Raw genomic sequence first — 27037 nt, 5'->3', positions numbered from 1 at the left:
GACAGTGGGGAGAGCCTTGGTTAGATCTATTCGCCACCGAAGAGAACACGCAATGTCAGCTGTTCTGCGAGTTGGAATTTCCAAGGCGGCACTCGCTCGACAACGCTTTTCATCGCGAGAAGAGCTGCGGTCTATTGTACGCCTTTCCGCCTATACCACTTCTACCCAGAGTGCTGAAGAAGATCAGGCGCGACCGGGCCCAAGTCATTCTTGAGGCACCGGACTGGGTTTGAAGAGTTTGGTATCCCGAGTTACTCAGTATGAGCATGGATACCCCGATCCGACTGCCTCTTTGGGAGGATCTTCTGCCGCAGCAGCAGGGGACAGTCCTCCACCCGAACCTGTCCAGCCTCCACCTACATGTGTGGAGATTGAGCGGCGACAGTTGATTCCATTTGACTTGCCTCCTGAAGTCTGTGATGTCATTCCGGCAGCCAGGCGCCCCTCCACTAAATCGGTATACGCCTGCAGGTGGAACAAATTTGTGGCATGGTGCACAGCAAAGGCAAATTCTTTCGGAGGTCCTTTTGTTCCTTCTTTCTTTGGCACGGCAAGGCTGTGCTCTGGTCACTATCAAGGGCTACCTTTCTGCAATCTCGGCCTTTCTCAGGCTTCCTCATCAGCCCTCTCTTTTCAAGTCCCCTGTTGTTAATAGATTTCTCAAAGGCATTACTCACCTTTTCCCTCCTATTCCGTTTACCACTGCCCAGTGGGGCTTGAATCTGGTTCTTACTTTCTTGATGTGCGCTTCTTTTGAGCCGCTACATAACTGTCCTCTTCGTTTATTAACTTTGAAGACTGCTTTCCTGGTTGCCATCGCCTCCGCTAGGCACCTGAATGAGCTCCGGGCTCTTTCTTGTAAGCCTCTTTTTCTGTCAGTCCATCCGGACAAGGTTGTGCTTTGCACTCGTCCTTGCCCACTTTCTTTCCGAATCCTTCTAGAGAGGAAGAGAGGCTCCACAGTCTGGACCCAATATGTGCGCTTTCATTTTACCTGAATCGCACACAACAGTTCCGGATGTATGACCAGCTCTTTGTTGGCTACGTGGGCGCCAAGAAAGGCCGGGCTGTACACAAGGGGACTATCTGCTGCTGGGTCGTCTTGTGTATCAAGGTCTGTTATTCTCTGGCTAAAAAGGAACCTCAGGGTGGGATTGCCGTCCATTCTACCAGGGTTACAGCAGCTACTACCGCATTGGGACGTGGTATCCCCCTGCAGGACATCTGTCAGGCAGCTACGTGGGCCTCGCTGCACACTATCACCAAGCATTATTGCCTTGACAGTCAAGTCCAGAGAGACGGCTTCTTTGGCCGTTCTGTTTTCCGTGACTTTCTGGTGTGATATTTGTTCGTAGACCCACCACCGGGGTTGGTATTGCTGGGGTATCTATTCTAAGGTAAGGAATCTATCACTAGCGTGTTTCTTTCAGATGTACAAGTTACGTACTTGTGTAACAATATATCTGTAAGAGATATTAGTTAGTGATAGATTCCTTACCGCCCCACCCATCCTCCCCGTTCTGCGAACTGATTTCTAGAGTTAAGGTCATCCCTTTCAGGGCCTTAGTTTCAATGCACCAGTGGTCAGTATCTTGCATGGCTTTGCATTCCTGGCGCATAAAGTTGTGTACAGAACTGACGTCCGTGCTCGTGGGCGCGTCTATGTAGCTCCAGTCTTGGAGACTACGACGCGAGCGACGTACGCGGAGCCGTACGACAACGCCTACCGACGTGCAGGGGTACTACTGACGAAAAAACTTTCTGGATCCAGTCTGACTCCTGTGGATATTCTAAGGTAAGGAATCTATCACTAACTAATGTCTCTTACAGATATATCGTTACACAAGTAAGCAACTTGTGCATTAGTTCCTTCAACCAATCACAAGTGACACTCAGTCTTTTTTTTTTGGTTTGGTAAAAAGTTTTTGAATTTAATTTTATCAAAACCATATCAGTTCATGTTAATAATTCAATGGACAATTAAACGATTTTACGAAGACCACATAAAATTCCACACATATATAACATTAATCTTAAATCACATATATGATACAACACTAGACATCACATTTGACAAAAAAATGGGGAGTAAAGAAACTTAGTACTTGGCAAGTTCAGGTTCCAAACTTTTAAAACGCATGGAAAAAGAACACAAATGAGGTGAAAAATAGGAGAAGAAAGGAAAAGCAAAAGTGGGTGATGGAAAAATGTTTAGGAGCCAGTTTTAGAGAAAACACAACCCCATTCAAGGCACTGGCCAACCTGTGTAATGTTCAGGTAACCACGGTGATAAGATCCATAAAGATTCTGACTCTTTTATCAAAAAAGAACACGAAAGAAGGTTAGCCTGATATTCAATTTTCTAATTCACTTGTTTGGACAGAGAAAAAGGTCAACGCGTTTTGAACCCTTATTAGACCTGGGGTGGGGTCCTCCTCAGGACCTGGAACCCAAGAGAGCTTGTGTAGAGTATCTTGCACGACAGTGTCTGTACCACTTTAACTTGGGTTGATTATTTTGCCATTTTTCAAAGTGCGAAAACGAAGTCTCTCAAAAGAAGTCTTCGGAAACACGTTTTTTGTGGCTAAGGCGGCGCTTCGAAAATGATCTTTACACTTTTAAAGGGCTTTTTATTGTGGGCTCTTGTATGCTCGTTTAGTAAAATTGTCGTTTCGATCAGTATATAGTTTTTTGTGAAGCCATTTCTTCAGGAAGGGCCGCCGGTGTCTTTCACCATCCGAGATGTAGCTGCCACCTCTTTTGGCTTTCCTTTCCTTTTTTCTCCTATTTTTCACCTCATTTTTGTTATTTTTCCATGTGTAATAAAAATTTGGAACCTGAGTTTGCTCATGTACTAAGTTTCTTCTCTCCCCCTTTTTTGTCAAATATGATGTCTAGTGTTGTATCATATGTGATTTAAGATGAATGTTATATATGTGGAATTTTATGTGGTCTACGTAAAATCGTTTAATTGTTCATTGAATTATTAACATGAACTGATAACGTTTTGATGAAATTGAATTCAAAAACTTATTACCAAGGAAAAAATAAAAATGTGTCTTTTCAGTCACTATAAGATCATTTTTTCAGCAGAATCTAATTGCGCTGAAAGGTGTCCTGTTTGTGTATTTTTGTGATTCTGTTTTGTGTGGAAGAGTTGTATTAATTAATAAATCTCAGATTAATAAATGTGGCTAAAACGGAGACTTGGGATTGACTGTGAACAGCTGTCTGAAACAGCAAACCATTTCACTAAAAAGAACTTGTGAAATGTTATTTTATTTTTTTCCAGATGATTTTAACTGGGATGACTACTTGGCCGAAACTGGTTCAGCGGCTGCTCCTCCTTCTTGTTTCAGACAGGTATTCGCTTTAAATATACACATTTTGCTCTTTGCCGTGTAAATATGTCTGTCTATAACAAAGCATTTTATTGTACAGAATTCAAAATGTTATTGTTCACATAAGTGCAGAATGGTTTATTTTTCAAATACTTTGCCATGTGCTATTTTATTTTCCACAGTATTCACCCATTTGGTCTTCGATGGTAGTCAAGGTAGCAGATTTGTGGGCCTCTAGAAGTGTCATGGAAATTACACCTCCTGGTTCAGAAATCTGCTTAGTGAGTGAAGCAGGTCGCCATTCCCCCAGTGCTATAAAATCCTTTTTATGCCAAATTCGTATTTTTATATTATTTTTGTATAGTAGTAGTATATTAGCATACTTTCTCTCACAACCTTTCCCAGCTGTTGTCTGCATGAACCCACCCATGACTTCTTCATACTTCTTCACGTAAAGCAGTGTAGTAATCCTATGTGGTGCTATCGACAAGTTGCATATGCCCGACTAAAGTCCCCTTGTTCCATTGAGCTTTCATATAAATCTTTCCAGGGGTGATTTCAACCTTGACAGCACATCGCATATCCCTGCCTGAGGTATTCAGTGATGTAATTAATAGCATTGGAAGTGCTCTTCCTCCAGTATCCTAAATTGTCATGTGCATTCTTGAAAGGAATTGAGTCTGATACCATGATACGTGTCTGATATCATGCTGCAACCGCTCTCCCTTCATTTTTTGAATGTTGTCTATCGAGACACCGTGTGAATGCCAGGTCGTAATGTATTAATGTAAATGGGGACAGAAAGGATTTAAATCAACATGCCGTGGCCACAGAGTTCCATGTATCTAGCAGTGTGCTGGACATCTGGCTTTAATAGAGGTTCGGAGACCTTCTCTTCCTTGGGAGCCATATCAGGTACTACAATACCATCCCTGCGACAGAGTGGCACGTGTGTGACGAATGCTTGCCTGATTTTGTTTGCAGCGACCAATTCCTAATAATGTTAGGCTCTGTTGCCCTATAATAATATATTATTATCGGGAACCCCAGACCCCCTTGCTCACTAGTCCTTAAACACGTTGGCCACTATACATGGGGGTTTCGCTGGCAGATGAAGTTGAGCATCTTTCGCTCCATCCCCATGAAATTTCTTCTTCTCGAGGCATATCAGCAGAACCTTTCTGAAGGGTTGTGGTTCCTAATATGTTCTCTATCTCAGAACCTGTCCTAAATAGGCATGAATTCTGATCTGTCTGGATTAAACTTGTAACCTGATACTTTTCAGAATCTTGTACTGGGTGCATTACAGATGGCAGCAATCTTGCTGGGTCTTCTACTGATAACCTAATATATGCGAATAAAGGAATGTATGCTTCACCAGACCTCCAAAATCTGATTCCTTTAATTTGGTGTCCAGCCCCATCTCAATTGCCAGCAGTTCTGTTGAAATGACAAAGAGGAGCGCGGACATTGGGCAGGCCTGCTTTGTTCAGGGAAAATTTATAAACATTTAACCTTAAATAAAAAACGCAATTTTGTTAGATGTGTTAAACTACAAAGGTAGAAATCAATAAAAGTTTAACAGTAGCCACTCTCCATTCTATCTTATGGTCCTACCAATATTATTGTATGGCTATCTCTACTAGAAATACCTGCACAACTCAGTTAGCTATAGATGCAGTTGTTTAATTTCTTAGTCACATGTTAGGAATCAAAACACTATGGAAAGGCTGTTTTCCCTTAACAGATCTACAAATTCTTAGCTATTTATCTCCTAACATTGACATTTTAGATGAAATGCATCTGCCCATAAACTGTTAGCATTGCTAAAAGCGCCACTGATACTCAACGTTTGACCAGATATTTCATACACTGGTGGCAAAATACTATATATGTAGGTGGCACGTGGATTCGACTATCCTAGATCAACTGATTTCAGCTTTGGACTACTCATTCAAATTATTTAAATGTCTCTTTTTATTTAAGACTACTACTAGAATATGTATTGGGCCAATTTAAAAACGTAAAATCTTGATGCCTTTGGCAAAGAAGACTGCAGATATGCTAGGTGTTAAAAATGCTAATCTCTGCTTATGTTTTGGTATTGTTCAAAACTACAAGTTTTTTTGATAATGCTTAAATAAAATAATCATGTTTGTTTTAATTGATGCCACTTTCGAACTAGTCTTCAGCTAAAAAATCATTGGGATAGTGAGGTGCTTCTGAAACAATTGCAGGAAATAATTTTCCTGTTTGCTTTGTTAATAAGTTCCCGAGCTGGAACAAGTTGCTGAAAATATTTTTTTCGTTTAAATAATCGAAATAATTCCTAATTATTGAGAATTCATAATGTAAATTCACGTATTAGAGTCATCATCCTTTGCTGGATAAAGCACTATAATTTTGATGTTGAGCACTTAGTCTAAGTATTCAACTGAATTATTGATTCTTCACTGTAATTGTTGCTGCTTAAAATAGTTAAAGGCAACCGCGATTTTCCCAAATACGCATCCTTGAACAATTGTCATTGCATAATGTTGTCTCTTGTATTTATTTGAAGAAGTAGAACATTTTATAACAATAACCATTTATACTCATTACAGTGAACACTAGTTCATTATAATTGTGTGTAATATTGCTTTTGTGTATTTCTTTTCTGCAGTCTCAGATTCCACCTACAAATGAGTTCAAAGTTGGAATGAAGTTAGAAGCACATGATCCCCGAAATGTTACCTCTGTTTGCATAGCTACAGTGATAGGCATTACCGGAGCCCGATTGCGCTTACGGCTCGATGGCAGTGATAATAAAAATGACTTTTGGAGGCTTGTGGATGCTTCTGACATACAACCGATTGGAACTTGTGAAAAGAAGGGTGATATGCTCCAACCTCCACTTGGTAAGAATCGGTTGGAATACAGTTTGCTCATACTTTACAACAGGTTAAACGTTATGCATTTAAACGAAATTTGCACAAGGTGTAACATAAAGTTAATCTTCTCTGACCCATGTGTAATAGCTGAGATGCGCTCATGGTGTGTTGCCTCTTACAGAAGCATTCAAATGGTGATGGATGAAATGCTTGAATTAATCTCATCCACTGGTAATTACTCAGGGCTGCAACCCAGTGCATCGTTATTTTGCATCGCAGTTTGGTCCCAGCCTTATGTAAATCCGTCTTGACCCTGCTCCAATAGGAAGAGTTCAGTCCAAATAGCCAGGCCAGGTCCTCGCTGAGCCAGAACACAATCAATCCAATAATAATGGACTGGGATGTGGCCCTAGTAATTATCAGTGGCTGAGGTGAATTCAAGCATTCCATTCACCACTTTTTTGTGTAAAGGGGATGGGTATGCCTATACATTGGTCCTGTGTACTGTGCCACTGGAACAAATCTATACTCTACTGAATGAGCCCTACTAAGGGTGAAACCGATCTTGGGCTATAAAAACTGGCCGGATGCATTGAGCACTCATTTCAATTGTGGCTAAGTAATTTTCCCAGAATACCTTCAAACTGCTCCCGGGTTGAGCTTATGGAAAAACGAAAACTAAGAAACCGTATTCGAGGAAACTAAATCATGTAAAACCATTTTTAAGGAAAGGCAATTTTAAGAAAATACAAAAAAATCTATATTTAAAGGAACGGAAGGAAAAATAAAAAAACTCAAAATTGGGTGAAGATTGTGGGTAGTGAGGGTTTTTGGGGTTCAGGGATGGGATGTTTAGAGGCAGTGATGCATTTGTTTTTTTTTAGGGTTCTGGAATGTGTGGAGTTTAGGGTGGTAAGGGGTATTAGTGTTCAAGAAAGATTGTTAATGGATTTTTTAATGGATTTTAGGGTTCAGTGATGGGTGGCGTGTAGCGGTTTTGAGTTTTTTTTAGGGGTTACGGATGGGTCAAGTTTTGGGCTGGTTAATGTTTAACGCTCAGAGAAGAGTAGAGCTTTGGGGTGGTGAAGGGTTTTTTAGTGTTCAACCATGAGTAATGTTTAGTGTGGTGTGGGATTTTAAGGGTTCTGGGAAAGGTGGAGTTTATATGTAGAAAGCGTTTTAGGGTTCAGCGATGGGGCAGTTTTGAGGGGGTGGAGGATTTCAGGGGTCATTAATGGGTGATTTTTAGAGGTGGTTAGGGAAGAGTGTAGCTTAGGAATGGTGTGGAGTTTTAAGGAATACGGATGGCTAGGCTTTAGGCATAGAAAGTGGTTTTTAGGGTTTAGAAATGGGTGGAGTGTGGGGCAGCGAGGAGGTTTTAGGGTTAAGAGATGGGTAGAGTTTAGGAGTAGAAAGAGCTTTAAGTGTTATGGGGTGGGTGAAGTGTAGGGATTAGGGATAGGTGGAGTTTAGGTGTGGTGAGGTGTTGTTAAGTTTCAGCGATGGGGGAGTGGAGGGTTAGAAAGAAAAGTTTTTAGGATTCAGGGATCAGTGGTGATTAGGGGTCAGGGATGGGTGTAGTTTTTGAATGGGAAGGAATTTGTTGGGGCAGAGATGATGGTGTTTAGGGGTGGTGAAGGGTTCAACAAATTAAAACCATCCAAAGTAACTGTTTGACAGTGTAAAAGATTTGACTCTGAAACAATGTCCCCGGACGTAAAGGATTGAAATAAATACTCTTCGACAAAAATGTTTCTGAAAGTAAAACCTACAACCATTTTATTTACCCCTTAAAAATTAAATATGAAAAAGCAAATTAAAAAAACACATTTTATAAATTGGTTTCTATGAAATGGTAAATGCCATTCATCCCGAAAATTTCCATTAAATCTTTTAGATGAAATGGTTTCTCAGTAATGGTAGTCCATTAATCTTTTTTTCTATGAAATCACATACAGCCGAAAATATCATGTTGCTTGGACCACTGACTATGCCAGAAATCTGTTTAATGTCCACCTACTTTCATTACCAGCCAAAATCCCTGCCACAATGGCTGTATCAGCCAGTCCATGGAAGTGACGTGACCTTTGGTTTTACGCTTTCAACTCAATTTGACACAGCAATCTCAGTTCAATATAGCCTTCTATGGTTGACTTCAGTCCTTGATAACTTTCCAACTGAGATCACCTTGGATCCCCTGGAAATACATTGGTAAAGACAGACAACTCCAAGCCTAAGGATACAAGTTCAAGTTTTTATTCTAGTGTTTAGTCTTTTTAAAACCATTACACTATATGATAAATATAAAGAACATATACAAATAATTCATAAAACCTTTTGTACACTTATTTTAAAAATAAGTATAAATGTACGACACAATTCATAGTGTCATAAGCCTAAGGATACATTGAGGCTGTTGTACCACTCAAGAATTTACATTGTTGCAGTATTGAAGGTAAAATGTCTACAACTCCTGTTGAATGTAAGAAGCTTTGCTTCCATCCAAGGAACTTTATAAGATTACTACTGAATTCTTAAACCTAGACTGCTCAATAATTAGAACTGGTGATAGACAACAACTATGTAATTGATTTGCTCACCACTGCATTTTCAAAGACCTGAAATGATACTATGAAAATAAAACCAACACAGACCTCAGTACAGCCGCTCCTCACCCCAGTTCTGTCAATCCATAACTCATTGCAATAGACTATTCTTTAGCCCTGTGTCTGTTGAGGACTTTAGTAATCACACAAAAGACTGGTGCAGTGGTATTACAGGCTAACCCTCCATTTATTTAAAGGCATCCACATCAATAGCTCAGCTGCAGTCGTAGTTAGTGACAGCATGTGTTGGAGACCGCATTTTCCCTCTATTAAATGAAAAAGAATCCATCCAAACACTCCTAGCTAACCACGGGTCAGTCCGCAATAGGCCTCTTGTAGGCAAGCTGATTGAAAGATCTGCCTATATTTCTTCCGTGAACTATTATCCTACGTGAAACTGAATGATCTTCCTCCCAGATAGGACACGGATTATGCATTAATTGCATCTTGGGACAACATCTGAACTACAGTTGATTTTCACGGGGTAGTTGCAGCCATGATACTGTATTTGTCTGCTGCCTTTGACATGATCTGTCATCCTCTATGCATTAGATTCCCAAATCTGTTGGTATCTAATGCACCATTCTCTAGTGGATAGATTTCTTTTCGACTAACTGATATTTTATTCTCTCTCTCCCTCCTTTCTGCTTTGACCCTATCCCCGTGAATGCAGGAGTCAGTCAGGGACCCTCCTTTGCACCTCTCCTCTTTAATGTGTACCTCTCAAAGCTCCCAGAGCTAACCTCGTCCTTTAACCGCATGCGCGCTAGCGGTTTTCCCGCTGCGCGCTGCGATTTTAAAAATCCCGCGTTACATGAAGAGCTCAGCTCGTCATCCGCGTAGCGCAGGTTACGCTCATGACGAGCTGAGCTCGTCATGAGCGTAGAAGGGGTTAAATTCAAATGCTTCAACTTTGTAGATATGACACAAATTTTAATGCAACTTCAAACCTCATTCAAGGTAGATTCGAGAACCATCAGCCAATATCTCCAAGCTATAACCCGTTGGATGCAAACTAGTTTGATTTAACAACAACAAAAAAAAAGATTTGTTTTTAATCAATTATTAGCCATAAGCTGGATATCTGTAATAAGGTGTGCCCCTTGAAGACATCCAGCTCCTACAATTGCCTGCCTCAGGAACAAGCTTCAGTTCTGATTTCTGCACACCCAGAGAGCATTACCGAGCACTTTGGTCTTCGTTTGTAGGCCTTCATGTTTTTTGCGCTTTTTTTCAATGGCATCTCTATTTAGCTGTTTATTGCTATTTGAGTGTTGTATAACTTGTCAGTGTTTTTTTTTATTTCGTATTGGAAGAAGAGTAGTGGAATTAGTGATCTCTGCGTCTTTTTTGTTTGTCTAATCACCATAATGTGAATATTTGTTAATATTGTGAATGTATTAAGTATAAACAGAGAGCAGGAGAACGCAGACTGGCATGTACATTTCCTCAACGTCTAATTTCGGCTACCTCTTCAAAGACCTACGCAAGGAGTGAATCTAAACAGACAGCACTCCATGCTCTATCAACTAATACATTTTTGACCCCCTAGTTTTACTCTTAATTGGGTTTCGAAATTGACCGCTACCTTTGTATTCAAATCACACTTGCATCTCTGATCTCCTTGTTCCTTTTTGATGAAGATCGCCAGTACATCAAGAAAACGTACTAATGTTTTGAAGTCAAGTAGTTGCCCCAGCTTCATTCTCTGCGTAGCTTAATTGAATAAAATAGCACTTCCAATCTGCCAAGGAATGCCAACTAAACCTACAGATATTTCTGGCCATAAGCAAGTGCTGTCATCTTCAAGAGCTAGATGAACTTGCTATGTATTTAAACTACCAGTTTTATGAGTTTAAGTTCGGCTCCCTTCACTCTAATACAGGAAGGGTGAGCTTGAGGACTTTAAAATGGTTCCAGGTTCTGCTGGTTGTTGCTCTGTGCATATCTGTAATTCGCTTGATCGTGGTGTGAAATTATATTGATCAAGCACTATTTATTCTCTTGTCTGTAAATTTAAGCATAAGTTGGCACACTTTGGAGTTCAAATGCACCTTGAATCTCCTCTTCACTGCACATTTAAGGGCTCCAGTTCTGACTTCCAAGTGTACTGTACATGATATCTCTGATAGTTAGATTGCCTCGCTTCATATCACTTTATCACAGTAACGTTCTAATGGTGTAAATTTCTTTGTATCTAGAAAGGCTGTGGAATTGCTGAAACACTTCATCATTCCTTAAAAGTACCAGTTTGTTGATTATTTTTAACTTGAGTTACCACCTAAGCATAAGAAAAGAAACATTGTTTTCTAGATTTGCTACAACCTGTAGTTTTTCAGCAAGGGATCTTTTGCAGATTGAGATGCTATTTAAATGTTTCCCCTTGTCAAGACTGCGATCCTGCAACATGTTGTCTCTAGGTGCCAGCTCTATCAAGTTATTGTTTTCCAAAGACTCTTAAATACACCTTTACACGTAACTCCATGCAGTGACGCAGCCCTCTAGTAACTCCTTTCTTCAGATTCTTACCTCTTTTGCCTGTACAAGGTGAGGTATCTGCTGTCAACGTGAAATTTGGAATGTATTCATTACTTTCCTGGCTTGAGCTGCGAGCTGAAGGCTCCAGTTCTACCTGTAGCAGGCTGGGCCTTTCTTCTTTTAATAAACGGCAAGGGGGGAAGTGATCCGTGATAAATTTGTGTTCAGCATTTTAAGTCTTAGAATCTGTGCTTAAGCCAAGGGGAAAAATACTTCACCGTATTACAGCAGGCAGGAAAGAAGGACTTTGCCCAGCTTACATTTTTTTGTGATTTGGTATCAGTCTGTTCAGTTTTTGCGATATTCACAATATTCTAATTATAAACTGACAGTTTGCATGATGAATGGTTTCTCATTAAAGTTGAGTACAAACTTCTTGCTCCCACTGTACTACGGTGTATTAAGTTATGGTCTAGTCCTTTAACTTGTGTTTAAAATGCTGCAAGTCTTCTCTGACTCACAAATGGAGCATGGGGGCGACATTGCCTGCCAGTCAGACTCAGCGGTATGAGAGGCACACATTATCTCTTGCTCTATCATTCTTTCTTTACAAAATGGTGTCGGGAGAATGCCATATAGAATAAAGTATATCCTCCAGATCTGCCTGTGGGTGGAGAAGGATCAGATGGTCTTTAGCTTTAGCCCAGGGTTGTATCCCCTCACCCACGCACTCCTCTTTACCCATTAAATAGCTTGAACAGCACCGGAGGGTGTGTTGGGGTGCTCCCTAGCTTTACCTTGGTGACTGAGATTAAGGTTTGAGTCTTTCCCACCTACCGGGGTGCTGAGGTCATTGCAGCACTTTACCAAAGACTGGAGTGAAGCACTACGACCCATTTACCTCCCCCATACACCAGCACAATGACACTTTCGCCCAAATATGCTTCCTCATTCATGTACACACACTCCCACAGAGAGCATACATGTACAAGAGTCTTTGTACCTTCGTTCACACTTACCTTGTGATAGAACAAACATCGTGAGAGAGAAGTCTGAATAAAACTGTAGTCTTAGGGTTCCGAACTGATCAAAATATTGCACAGCTGTCTGTCCCCACCCTTTCTCTTGACACATGGTGGGTTGCGTAGGATCTTGAGGGCAACCTGGTCTCCTGCAATAGAAAAAAACACTCTGCCGCAGCATGCCTTTCACCAGGTGCGTTTTTGTTACCTGTTCTTTGCCATGGACATATCCTCATGGTATATGGACTGGGGTGAAGAGTTGGACTGCACAGCGAGAATCACTGGAGAGTAACACGTGCGGTTCGAGTCTTTAATGTTAGCAGAATACATTATCTTTTGGAATGTCATCCTTCATGGTTGTGAATTAGATGGCTGTTTGGAAGATTTATATTAATGTTTCCACATATTTTAGGGTTCCGCATGAATGCGTCATCTTGGCCCATGTTTCTTCTAAGAACATTAAATGGAGCGGAAATGGCACCTGCTTCCTTTTTTAAAAAGGTAAGATAAAGCAAGGTTTGTTTTGTTAAGTGATTCACAATTGCTTTTGATTATTCCAAAGTAATTATCTGACACCAAACGTATGGCAAGACATGGTGGGGGAGACCCACACAATTGTTTTGAAAATGCATAAATAAAGTCCTAAGGAATGCACATTGATCCATTTAAGGGCATAGTACTACAAGTGCTTCTATTTTATATTGAAAATTAGGAACTCAGTTGGCTATATATTTAATTCTGAATTCTATCTGGAACACAAGAAAGTTTAATGGTCCTATACTGTCTGTTTCCATCCTAGACAAACCAATATTTGCCATCTTAAATCCTCCACAGATTCATATTGAAGTCTCCTAAACAATAGTTTAAAAAATATGCATGAATCATTTAAAAATATTTCATTTGCCATTTAAGATGGTATACTTTCTTTCATCCCATTTGAATAAACCTACCCTCCCCTTTCCCGTGACTGTAGTTGTGCTACCATCGACAGTTCCAATTGGTAGGCACCCTTGACTAGTGCAGTAATTGTGTGAAGTGTCACTTTTCTGGTGACTTTATTGCATGTGAAGTGCTCTCTTCCATGTAGACCACAACCCTCAGTACAGTGGGAAGGCATTGGTTTACATCTTGCCACAAGTTCCCCATCATCAAATCTTTATCGGACTCAAGTTCCCACTAACCTGTAGATCTGAATGTTTCTCCACCAGTGTCCCTCCCTTTGTGTAGTGCCGAACACGTCCAACACTGACAGCGAAGCGGGGGAAGGGAAATGGGGCATGACAAAAAGCAGATTTGCATGAAAGGTAACATTCTACCCGAAATGAGAAGTACACAAGATTTTCTCTAGACACTGTGGTAAAGATATCAGTGGCACAGTCCCTCTGTCTTGTTAGAGCCTCAAGAATATTCACGAGACTGCTTTTATTGCGATGCCCTATAGCAGTGTATTGTTCCACTACTTGACAAAAGTCATCAGAAACAAAACACAGGTTCCCACAATCTGCGTAGAACACTGTGGTGGCCAAAGAGACAGTTGTTACAGCACAACTTTGAGGGCATGACCGAATCCCAGTACGTACTTACTAGGAACAGTGCAGGGGCCCAACAGAGGTCCCACACTCCAAACAAATACTATCGAGCTCATCTTCATTAACCTGAGGCCTCTGAAGATAGTGCTGAAAGATGTCAAATAATTCCAGGCATGCAAGAAAAATCTTTGAAATGACTCCACTGAAGCAATCTCAAGAAGCACTGCAAGCAGAAAACTTTTTGGAAAATGTTTTCGACATCTGACGTGAATATGATCTCAACTGGACTGCAAGTAGCACAATTGAAGAGCTGGACAGAGCAGAGGAACGCAGGCGAAAAGCAGAGCCCAGAGATAGGCTTTCTGTCATCAACAGGGAGGGAAGTCAAGCACCTGGCCAAGTGCAGTGTATGGCTTTTATACACTGCAGAGTCCTTGAATACTGAAGTAGATCCTCTAAACCTGTGCTAGAGCCTCAGATTCCAGGATCCTTGACTCCTGTAGCATATTCTTGAACCTTGCTGCAGCCTGCCACTCGGGTGGTGTATACAATCACTTTTGGAGTGCTCACATGGGAACAGGATGGACTGTGCTGGTGATTGGAGTAACAACTGGGCACCACACGCTACAGCCCATATCCTGGGTGGCTTGACTCCTGTCAAGTAGCATAGACGACATACTGAGTGACAGTGCCCTGAGCCAGTGGTTGAATGGGTGGGAAATAATGCACAGGATGAGTGGTGAATGGAAGTAGGGGTGAGCACTAGTGGCAAACTACAACTATCTTATTTAAATTCATTAACCTTAAAAATATGTATGGCTATCTGCAGGATCGTACACCATTTTGTCCCACGAGAGAAATAATTATGTGCAACTGTAAACAGAAAATGACTGAATACTTGTTGTCCGATTCAATTTTAACCCCCTGCCTGTGGCCGGAATTCCGCGCCTGTGCGGCACATTCTGATCGCGGGCGTGGTCATGACGGCTCCCGGCCGTCATCAGCACACGCCCACCGTAACTCATGACGGCCGGGAGCCGTCATCAGTACCGAACGGGTTAATGACATTAACAAAATAAGCATAGGCAAAGCCAATATGTCTCACCTTTTGAACCTACAGACTTTGTGTATTCCCTTTTAGCCTGTTCAATGCATCATGGTGAAATAAGCCAAAAAGAAATATTGCATCATTTTGTAGGGGGCTTGCATTTTTGTCTTTTTATTTAGCTTGGAGTGGCAAAAATAAGAAAAAAACAAAAAAAAGTGCAAAGGTGTTTTTTTTCTTCTTTTTTTAAAGTAGGTGGGAGACTCCACAGGGCCTAAACAGGTGTAGGAGAAGCAACACAGGTTGTGGGTACAGAAGCAATATGGGGGTTGCAACAGAACATGGGGTTACAAGCAACACAGAGGGTGCAGGTGTGGGATAAGCTCACACATGCTAATAATTAGAAGTAAGCAAATAAGCGTGACAATGAAGCCAACCAATGGTATGCAATGGTGGCTCTAAGCTCACTAAAAGCTTACAATACATCTCACAACAGACCACGCATTATTATTAATATTAAATTAAATTTATACGGGGCACAGCTACGCGGAGGTTTCCCGGTGCAATGGACAAAATGCAAAGGAGAGGACAACCTCTACTGATTTAAATAACCAGGTTTTGAGGCCTTTACGGAAGATCTTATGGCTGACTGCATGACGGAGTGGTGTGGGTAGCGAATTCCACAGCACAGGGGCCAGATAGGAAAAAGACCGTCCGCCCATGCGTGACAGTTTGAACCTAGGGACTAAAAATTTGGCTTGAGATGAGGATTGGAGCAGACGTGTCGGGGTATATGTCTGGGCTAAGGAGCATAGATATAGGGGTGCTGTGCCCAGTTTGATCTTATGCATATAGCTAGACTTTCCTGTTTTCAGGTTCTATTTTTGGTAAATTCTGGTGTTTTTTTTCCAGTGTTTTCAATATCTTAAAAAACAGTTGTTATCAGTGGTTACACAATTTCGCGCCACTAAAAACAACAGAAAAAGTGTTTTTCCGGTGTTTATGGAACGTTTTGCTTTTATTATTGCTTGCTTTCTGTACTGAAAGAACATGGTATATAGACAGTGTACTTATAGTGTATATGAGGTCCAAATAGATTTTTGCAAATTAATCATATTGTAGTACACCATACAATACTTCTTCAGTGAGTCTTTGGGTCATGTACGCTCGCTCTTTCCGTCCCATGTAAACTTCTTTGAAAAGGCCCTCCCAGCATTCTTAGCCCATTGGGCTGAGAACCACCAGCTAAGGGACACAGTCGGGATGACTCTTTCTTTGATGCCACATAAAGCACGAAATGATAAATATTTGCGATTTAGTTCCTGTGCATTAGAAACCAGTGCACCAGAATGGACTAAAAAGTCAATAGCATCCCTCATTAACTCTTAAGATTGTAAAGATGCTTTCAGCATACCATCTAACAAGTGGCAAGGATCTACTACAGGGAATCACTTCAGCTCGGGTATCAATTTTGACAGGTCATCACACAACTTTTTTATATACGTAGCTGAATCACTGCAAATACAAACAATATCACTCCAATCTTTGTTGAACTTGGAAAGAACCCTTTTTGCAGAGCATTACAAGTGACACTGCGTTCCATGTTTTCCAAAAGTCTGGTGTCATGTTTTCACCACTATCCCAGATGCTTGGTGATGTATATACTTGTCACTATACCTTGCATTGAATGCTTAAAGTTTGAGGTGTTGGCAATTCACCTACTATCAATACTGACCCACTAGAAACTATGGTCTGATGTATTAAGGGTGTTTACCCATTCTCTGTGGGTAAATGTGATGACACATATTAGGAAAGATTTTTATGAAACCAGCCAATTTACCTATCGGTGAAAGAATCAAATGCAGCCAAAATATCAAATATGAGTTTGATATTTCCTGATTGTCTATAGTTTATAAAATAATTAAACTAGACCTAAAACATGAAACTAAACCCTGCATCTTTAGATCAAAGGCCACAAAACTGAAAAAGTAAAAGGAAGAAGAAACAATATTTTAGTGGCATCCCTAAAGAACAAAATTCAAGCAGAATAATGTTAGCCAGTCTTTCTTACTGCTACTTGTATAACAAAGTTACATTGTATTGACCCCTTCAGGAAGAAAAAAATGACTTCCACTCTCTTTTTCCTTTCTTTGAATGGCATTTAGTTTGTGGTTGTCCAGGTGTTTTTTCAGTGTTTATATGTTTTCACCGATGAGGGCTATTTTTCTTTCAGTGGGGTTTTATCAGTTATTATAGGTTTAAACCTAAAACCCCACAGCCTACATATAGCATAAGGCCTTAAATTTGGTCCGGTTCTCTATCCTGAGCCAGGGAAGATCGCGGAGACCACCTGAGATGGAAGGTGTTTTTGGCACATGGCAGAGCAGCCTAGCCGCAGAGTTCTGAACAACTTGCAGTTCGCGTACTACCTCCTTATTGGCTCCTAGGTACAGGACGTTGCCATAGTCCAGCCTGGACATGATCAAGGCTTGGATCACGGTTCTTTGAGTGGGACCAGACAGCATCCAAAGAATTTTACGGAGCCATTTTAGGATGGTGAAACAAGTTGATGCAGTCTTGACTACTTGCTGTCTCATAGACAGCTGATCATCAATCACCATACCTAAGTTGTGTGCCGTTTGTACTGGTTTGGGTAGTTCACCCATTTCTGGCGGCCAGTGATGAGGGCCCCAGAGACCTTTATTTTTTCCCAGGATCGGAACCTCCGTCACCATTTAACTTTAGCCAGTTAGTGTGCATCCAGCTAGCTATTTTATGCAGCCCTAGCTATAGAGATGACACTGTGGAAGGTTCATTAGAGGATTAGGAGAAGAGAAGCTGGCTGTCATCCGCATAAGAAAAGATAGACAACACAGCTTCTTCCGCAATGGTAGCTAAAGGACTGACATAGAGATTGAATAGCACAGGGCTAAGAATCGAGCCCTGTGGAAGTCCATACGGAGATGCATAGGTCTTAGAGCTAGCAGATAGGAAAAAAAAACTGAAAAGTCCTTCCAGTGAGATTGTTTTTGATCCAATCCAGAGCTGATCCAACTATCCCCAGGGACTGGAGTACCTTTAAAAGAGTAAAAATGGGACACTATGTCAAAAGCGGCACTCGGATCAAGTAAAATGAGTGCCACCATTTCCCCTTTGTCCAGATGCTGACATAGTGTTTCTGTAACTCCCAGGAGTGTGGTCTCTGTGGAGTACCCAGCTCTGAAGCCTGATTGAGACACATGCAAGATTTTATGGGATTCCACAAACTGCATGAGTTGTTGATTCACATGTTTTCCCAAGATTTTTGAGAAAGAGGGGAGCAGGGAGATCGGGCAGAAGTTTGAAGGTTCGGCCAGGTCAGCATTCGTATTTTTCAGAAGGGGGAGAACCTACGCGTGTTTCCACTCGGCTGGTAAAACAGCTTCCCTCAGTGATGCATTAAGTAACTCCATAATAAGTTCCAATGAGGAGGGTTCTAATTTTTGGAGAATATGAACAGGGTATGGATCGTTAGGTGAACCTGATTTAAGGCTATTTAACCCGTTCCGTGTTGCCGTTGGCCGTTGGCAGCACTACCTCCCCAGTGCTGCCGTCAGCCAATGGCCGTCGCGGCCCCGCCCGTTTTGCGTAAGTGCCGCCCTTCCGTAAAATCGCGGCCGCCGTTAAGGCGTTAAAAGGCAATTAAAAGACAAAGGGTCTAATGGCTGACAATTTGTAATTCTGTGAATAGACACAGAATCAAGGGTCCCGTGTGGTGTGTTACAGCCTAAAGTGGGGGGTGAGTTCTTTATTTGCTGTTCAACATTAATTGTTACTGTATTTAGTTCTGCATAAATCTTCTCTACCTTCTCAATAAAGAACTTTGCCGCATCTTCACAGTGTGATTCATCAAGTACCGGGGGCGTCGGTTGACGAGTTGCTCCAGAGCGCTCCCTAACTATTTAAAACAGCACTTTGCAATTATTATGTGCAGATACAATAGTATTGTTTGCATGTTCGGCACGAGCCGCTTTGCACAGGGAATTGTATTCTCTCTTAGCAATTTTATAGCTGTGCTTGGATTCAGGTGCATAGTCCTTCCTCCAGTATCTTTCCAAAGCTTTGCATTTAGTTTTTTAGTTTTTTTGCTTTTCTGTGAACCAAGGAGCAGGGGAGCGATGATTATTTAATTTCTTGAGAGCTGTAGGAAGGCAGGTATTCATAGATGCTGTGATCCAAGTGTGGATGGTATCTGCTTCAGAAATCTTAATGGAAGGAATAGCCGGAATATTGCTCTCTAGATGTTGATTGAGAGAATCAATATCCAAGTTCTTCCAATTTTTGCACTTAGATTTTGGTAAGGAGGTGAGAGGGTTATTCAGCCGTAGGTCGATTATCACTTTAATTTACCAAGAAATGGTCAGACCAAAGTAAGGGAAATGCCGTTTGACATGAAATGTTTGGTAATTTAGAGAGGATGGGATCCAGCAGATGACCAGCCCTGTGGGTGGGACCCGAGTTACAGAGTGACCTATTCATGGCTTCTAGATCGACGATCAAGGCAGAGCCATTCTTACATTTGGGATCGTTAAAATTAATATTCAGGTCACCTATGATGGTAAAGTTGGCAGCATCAAGTAAAAAAGGAGCAATGATTTCTGGAAATCTCTCTGCCCATATCCCCGCTGGACCGGGCGGGCAGTACACCAAAAATCCCAAAAGCGTGAACTGAGGTGTAAGGAGGAGCCTAAAAAAAACGGCTTCACAACCGTCGCAGGGTAAGTTCTCTCATTTACATGAGAAATCTTTAAAAAAAATTATTGCAATGCCACCACCGGTTTTATCTTCGTGGTCCTGTCTAACAATTGCATAAGTTGGAGGTAGGGCCACTGCAATATCTGGCTAAGAACTTTCATGTAACCAAGTTTCCGTAAGGAAAATTGCGTCTGGTTGTGAGTTGGCATGGCATGAGGGGGCTACCAGGTTTGAAGGAGATGCAATCCTCTTGCGATCTCTCTGTAGTCCATATAAAAAGTTGGGAGAATATTTCCTTATTTCATTTGTAAAAGGGGCAAGGGTTGTAGCCCCTGCCCCCAGGCCGACGCGGACGGGTGCAGACGGGCGTGCCTTTGGCGCGCACGCTCCGCGTAGTACGAGGCATTGATTTTAAATCTTTTGCATCAGCTGGCTGCTGACATCCGCACACAGTCTCCCCCGCCTCCGCCTGGAAGTAGAGCGACTGCTGCTCCCTCCACAACAAGCGGGCGAACCCGTGGTGGACCAGGGAGCAAGCAGTAGAAAATTAAGGCAGGTAAGGGCAGTGCGGAAGAGATTAAAATACAAGAACAAAGCAAAAATAGTATTTTTTAAAATATAGGTAAAATCAGGCAGCTAGCGCAAATGAGTCCTGTCGCGCGTGAGCTGTCTAGTAGGTGAGACCTAAATAAGCAGTAGAAAATACACTTTGAGTCGCATTGCTGTGTAAAACCCATTTATTAAAGGATGAATACATTTTAAAAGCGCCCACAATCCTTTTCTTTCATAGAAAGGAGCTGTTTCATTTTGCTGTTCTCCTTTTTTGTCTCACCGGTGCTCCTGGGGTGTTCACAAAAGTGATGGCGGTGGTAGCAGCACATCTTCGCAGGTCAGTTGAGCCAGTCTCCGCCCTAAATCGGCGACTGGCTGTTGAAGGCGGGGCCACCCTAGGCAGCCATCAACCACTTGCAGACTATGGCGAACCTCTGGCACATTCACAGTGAACCCGAAATATGACAGAAGTCACACCTGACTCCTCCTTTGATGCCCCCTTCATCTGAGCCATTCTAGACATGGTTCGATTTTGTGCCTAATCCCCAGGAAAGAGTCCAGGACATTGAGGTTATGATTCCGATCTTTCAGCCTCGGCCCTGGATTTTAGTGAGATCTACTGTGAGGCTTCTGGGACTGCTGGCCTCCTGCATCCTGCTGGTCGAGCACACCAGGTGGCAGATGCGGGCTCTGCAGAGGAATCTGAAGTCCCAGTGGTCCCAACATCAAGGGGACCACCAGGGAATCTTCCTTATGGTGAACCACGTGGCGAATCATTGAATGCCAGAGAGAACTACTAGTTCAACCATAGATGCCTTGCAGATCACGAGTGTCAGTTACTCTCAGAGGTGGTGCAAGGCCTCTTTTGCAAATGGGAAGAACCATGGCTTGCTCTCTTTGCCACAGTGGCGAACGCACAATGTCAGCAATTCATTGTGTTGGATTTTCCAAGGCGTCTCACGCTTGGAGAATCATTCTACCTCGAGTGGAACTCTGGATTCATGTATGCTTTTCTACCAATAACACTCCTGCCCAGAGTTCTCAAAAAGATCAGGACCTGACTAACCCCTAGTCATTCTGTTGTCTCTGAATTGGGCATGGAGAGTGTGGTATCGAGAATTCCTGGGGTTGAGCATATGTTATCTGATAAAGCCTGCCCTTCTGGGAGGTCCTGCTGCTGCTCCAACAGGGCAGGGTTCTGCTCCCGGACTTTCGCAATCCCCACCTTCATGCATGCAAATTGAGCTGCAACAGCTGAACACCTTAGTCCTTCCTCCATAGTTGGTTGATGTCATCATGGCAGCCAGGTGTCCCTCGAAAAAAGCGATATATACCTGTGCTTAGGATTAATTTGACACTTGGTGCAGCACATGTCAGATTGACACCCTCCAGGCCGATTTATCGGACATTCTGTTTTTTGTGCTGTATCTTGCCCGGCAAGGATTTGCTTTGGGCACAGTTAAAGGTTATCTTTCAACCCTTTCAGCCTTCTTAAGGTTCCCAGATCGTGGTTTAACTCACCAGTTTTGATGCGATTTTTGAAAAGGCTGCAACACGTTTCCCCCTTCTCCTTTTGTTGTGCCTCAATGAGCCCTTAAACTGGTCCGGACTTATCTAATGTGCACACTGTTTGAGCCGCTTCACAGCCATCATTTATGGCTCCTTACTATCAAGATAGTGTTCCTCATCGCCATCACTTTGGCACGGCGTGTGTGAGAGCTTTAGGCTTTGTGTGTTACTCTGCCATACACCACCTTATTACCAGATAAGCTAGTTCTGCGAACTCTGGCCTCCTTTCTGCCGAAAGTTGTGAAGCTGCTCATCACCCTGCTGGCATTCTATGCTCTGCCTCACCACTCTAAGGAGAAGGAGTGACTGTAACACTTGGACCCCAAAAAGAGTGCTCAGTTTCTACATTGACTGTACCAAAGACCACTGAGTGAACAATCAGCTCTGTGTGGTTTATTGGAGCAAAAAAGGCAAGGCTGTACAGAAGCATACCATCTTGCTTTAGATTATGCTCTGCAGTAAGATCTGCTCTGCATTGTCAAGGAAGCAGCCTCCGGAAGGCTTGTGTGCCCACTCCACCAGGGCCAAAGCTGTTACTACAGTGTTTGCTCGCGGAGTCCCTGTCCTTGACATCTGCTAGGTTGCTATTTTGGTGTCCTTCCTTATAGTTCACAAACCACTATTGTCTGGATAGTCTGGTTCGCAGATAGGGACATTTTGTCTGTTTGGTCCGACAGAACTTTCTGGTTTGAGTCCATTCATAGACCCATCTCCAAATAGGTACTGCTTTGATATATATTCAAAAGAAAGTTGAGGAATCTGCGGCTAGATGTCTGTATCAGAAGAACAAGTTACCTATCTTTGGTAACGCTCTATTTGGTAGAGACTCTATCCAGCGGCAGATTCTCCACCGACCCTCCCATCCTCTGCATTTTCAGATTGGACTTTACTTATCAAAAAGGTCCCAAGCCTAGGAATCTGCACACTGATGTACCAATTTGCTAATGGGGCTCCACGTCTGGAGGCGCAAACAGTCGCAAAAACAACTGCCGTAAGCGAGCATGAGTGGCACCTATTTAGGCCCTGCACATCACTCCTGGAGCTGAACAGTGTCAGTACAGAGCCCCATGGTGCTTCCTTTCATCGTGTAGAGGTACTACAAAAGGGGGGATTTGCTGAAGTTGAGTCTTTTCCTAGTGCATTGTGGGTTTGAGTTTACAAGTCACCTCGAAACCTCTGCTTCGAAGAAAAACTATTTGCAATGTCCGTGCCCAACTCTAAATGGCAGGAGTGTGCAAAGCATGTTAATCTACAGAATGCAAACTGATTGTTATGGTTAAGTAACATTTTCCTTTCAAAAATTGCAATTTGCAAATTTTGCTTTACCTAAACATTTTCAGCCCTGTAACAGTCTAGCTATGTCCTCATATATCAAAGATCTGCCCTGCACTTATTCTTGTATGAAATATTTTCCATCTCAGCCAGAGTAAAAATCTCATTTAAAATCAATTCCACACACACATTCACCTTGGATTTCCAGTTCTTCAGCACCTATATATTTCCTAACATGAGGCCTCTTACAAATGAAAAAATGCCCATCTGCCCACCTTACAGAACAAGGCACTCAATAAAAAATTATAACCTTGTCTACTTCCATATTACTTCCCTGGGTCAGATCACTTTTATGGAAAACATTTAAATAAATATTCTTTACTACTTTGCAGTCGAAACAATTAAAAGCTGTCTTTTCCTTTTTCACACACCCAGAAGTTTTCTTTTCAGTGCTGTTAAACTAGCAGACTAATATAATCTCAACAGTTGATTCTATTCAACCACTCATAGTCCTAAATCTGGCCCTATCATCATCGCCGCCTCTGACACTTTACGCCAGTTTTCCACGTCTATGACAATCATACATTTTAATTCCCAATCTATTTTTAAAAATGTTACTTATAACCTTTGGAGCTTTCCCTGCCACATCTTAGAGAATCATTACCACTTTACCTCAGAAGTCCCTTTGTGGGTAAGGTAGTTTACCATAGTTGTCACTGGGGCAATCTGATACTGCATATTGAATAGCTGATCAGACACTTAATTCTCTTAGGATAACAAAGGCAAGTTATTAAGGCTAGTTGCAGGAGGCCTAAAGAAAGAAACTGCCCTGGGCCAAAAAAACTATTAACAAAACTGGAAGGTGCCCCAAACCCACAAGAAATTCTTGGGTGTTCTCGGTGATGTGCTTGATTATTTGGTGTTGCGTAATGGACAGTTTGGGCTAGTGAAGTCTTGAGTGTCCAATTAATAGGCCAACTGATTTTTGTTTTAGATTTTGACTGTATACTGGAATATTGGAGTTGGAGGTCCGTGGAATGGTATCCATTGACTGCCTACTCAACATTTATACTTTTATGTGGCAAAGTTTGTTTTGGTGTTACAGGTCCTCTGACAAGTTCTCTGCATGATTTTGGTATGTTTATCATTAACTGTGTTAATCGCTTGGGTCCACCCAAAATGGTTGACTACTGTTCCAATATCCACCATGACACTATGAATATTTGCTAGCCGCTGAGAATACTAGGGTACAGGCCGTTTTACCTACACACAAGTGAGGAGACTCTGGTCCTGATCTCTGTCCGTGGTCTGCCTCTCATTGTAGGAGTTTTGTGTACTCACTTGGATGAATGGGAGTTGGGGGTCACATTGGGCTGGGGTTCTCCTGGTTGTACTGGGCCCTTAAAGTTGTTAGGTGAACTAAAAGGTGTAATTTAAGTCAAGTACTGCTGTCATATCCTTGCCCCTGTATGACATTCCCTTGCTGTGCTCTCTGAATCCAACATGCCTCCAGCCCTCAAGAATATTGTGTACAGCCAAAAGCATTGTTTATCTTTGAATTCACATCCTGTGATTGGGAGCAGGTATGACCTTTTGTGTGTCTAGATCAAATTAGTTGCATCAAGACAACCTGCTACTTAACAAGAGCGACACCTGAACAGTAAATGTGTCCAAAGGCATGGATGGCCAAGACTGCACTCCAGAGGCAAAGATGGGTTATCTCCTCATCCTCTGCATCCTGTGTTCTGTTCGACTGCAGAGGCAAAGGCCCAGCAATATCACCTGAATGACCAGAGATGTTCTAGAAGTCGTGGCCCGTATAAGAGTGGTAGCACTCTTGTGACTAGTTGCCATCGATCTATGGCATACATGAAGGAAAATGTGGATTGTTGGTTACTGGCTATCTGCAACTGTGATGGGTATAAGTGAACCCATTTTAGGTTCTCCTGTGTTTAACTTCCACTCAAAGCGCTCTGCTCACCTTTGTAGAAGAAGTGAAATATCAAAAGTAGAATGTTCGAGGCACGTGAGCTGTAGGTCACATGCTTTGCATACCTCTGCCATCTAATGTTGGGTCCGGATGTTTGCAAGTTGTTTTTCTTCGAAGAAGTCTTTCCAGTCACGAGGTAGGTGACTCCTTTCGGTGATAGTGCGCATGGGCAACGACTCCATTGTTAGATTGTTTTTTTCCACCATCAGGTTCTCACGTGTATTGATGCGCTCCGCTTGGAGATCGTTTCTTCTGGTTCCCCTCGGCGCGCATTCCACTCTACCTGTGTCGGTATTCTTTCAAACGCGTATCCTACTTCTCTGCATATCGTATCCGTCGAGGAAAAACCTCTATTTTGATCGAAGATCTTCGGGAAGGCCGCCAAAACCCGTCGGTCCACCTCGCAGTTGTTGCAACTGACTCCATTCAAATTCTGTCCTCGGTGCCACCGAAGTATCAGCGCACCAACTCACACGAAGTGTGCAACTTGTGCTTGTCTCCGGAGCACAACAAAGAAGACTGTGACGCGTGCCGATCTTTCTGATCGAAGAAAAAGCTCTGTGATTGTCGCTCGATGTCGCGAGATGCAGAGTCAAAACGTCGAATACACGCCGGACATCTTCGGTGGAGAATCCAAACAAAAATTTGATGCACACAGGGCCGAGGAAGAACAAGAGGAACTTGCTTCCATCCCAGAATCGGACTCCGATTTGGAACAAGAGTTGCCACAAGATCAACGTACCTTGAGTATCGAACACACTTTAACCCAAAATCCAATTCAGCGGGAACAAAAGGCTTCAATCCCACCCTCGCCTTGGGGCCATAGTCTGTTCGACAAGATGTTTCCGATGCCCCGCCCTCTGGCTTAGCACCGAAACACCTCTCTAAGCCTTCCAGCTCGGGTTTGAGTCGTCCACCTCTTCGGTGCTGAAGTCAAAGCCTCCTTCAGGTATCGAAACCTTCAGCACCAAAAAGTGATTCCACCTCGGCACCAAAATCCTCGGCACCGAAATCTAAATCTGTGCCTCCGATGCGGCAGGATCTGAATTTCGATGCCCCAACAACCAAATCGGACCGAAACTAGAAAAAACTCGACATAATCCTAATATAGGACATGTTCTTACTAAGTCACGTCAAAAGCGCAAACCTGAGTTAGAAGAAAAACCTTTCTTCCTTCCTTTCAAGAAAAATAATGTGGGTACTAACCTTCCTCCACCTCCTCTTACCACTTTCTCCTACACCAACCTCTCCACCTTTGGGTAATTTACTAATTACACCAACTAACTCTCCACCACCTGAGGATGATGATGGGGACAGGGGGACAATATTATGCCAAAAGATCCCGGGAAGGATTATCATACATTCTCCTACAGGTAACGACCCAGATCTTTACCCTACAAAGCCTTCCCCCCTGACGACAATGTAGGACATATAGAATTAATTGCGAGAGCTGCAGAATATTATGGGGTGTAGTTACACAAGGATTCTTTGGAGGAAGACTTCCTATTTGAAATCATCAGTACTACACATAGGGCCACTCTCACTCTGCCTATGCTGAAAGGCATGATGAGGCATGCTGATTACATCTTTAGAGATCCAGTGCGGGCTCACATTCTCACACCCAGGATTGATAAAAAATATAGGGCAGCTCCCTTAGATCCAGTCTTTAGTAAAGGTCAACTACCTCTAGACTCTTTGGTAGTCTCTAATGCTTGTAAACGGGTCAACTCTCAGACTACTAGTGATGCTCCCCCTCCAGACAGAGTCAAAACAAATGCCTCTGGTAAACGGGTAACCGCCCAAGCAGCAAATGATTGGCGCATTGCCAACACTCAGGCCCTGTTAGTTATATATGATAGGGCACAATGGGACGAAATGGATCAGTTGCTACACCACCTCCCAGATGAGCAGAAAGCAAAAGCCCAATATTTAGTTCAGGAAGGAAAGCTTATTTCCAATTCCTCAATAACATGGGCTCTAGATGCTGCAGACACCACAGCTAGAGAAATCAACACTAGTGTGTTATTAA

General features: G+C 42.4%; 1 protein-coding gene across 1 annotated transcript in view; it reads left to right on the top strand.

Moving 5' to 3' along the window:
- The window catches only part of SCML2 (Scm polycomb group protein like 2), a 747375-nt gene that overhangs the window by 164176 nt on the left and 556162 nt on the right, over positions 1–27037 (top strand). Inside the window, exons 5-7 of the mRNA XM_078658111.1 lie at positions 3293–3363; positions 6004–6238; positions 12730–12818. Of these exons, the coding sequence (XP_078514237.1) occupies positions 3293–3363; positions 6004–6238; positions 12730–12818 (395 nt within the window). The remainder of the gene's footprint in view (positions 1–3292; positions 3364–6003; positions 6239–12729; positions 12819–27037) is intronic.

This window comes from Lissotriton helveticus, chromosome 8 (genome assembly GCF_964261635.1).
Source record: "Lissotriton helveticus chromosome 8, aLisHel1.1, whole genome shotgun sequence".
Classification (NCBI taxonomy): Eukaryota; Metazoa; Chordata; class Amphibia; order Caudata; family Salamandridae; genus Lissotriton; species Lissotriton helveticus.
Note: the sequence above shows the minus strand (reverse complement) of the source record. Positions and strands in the feature narration are given on the sequence as shown.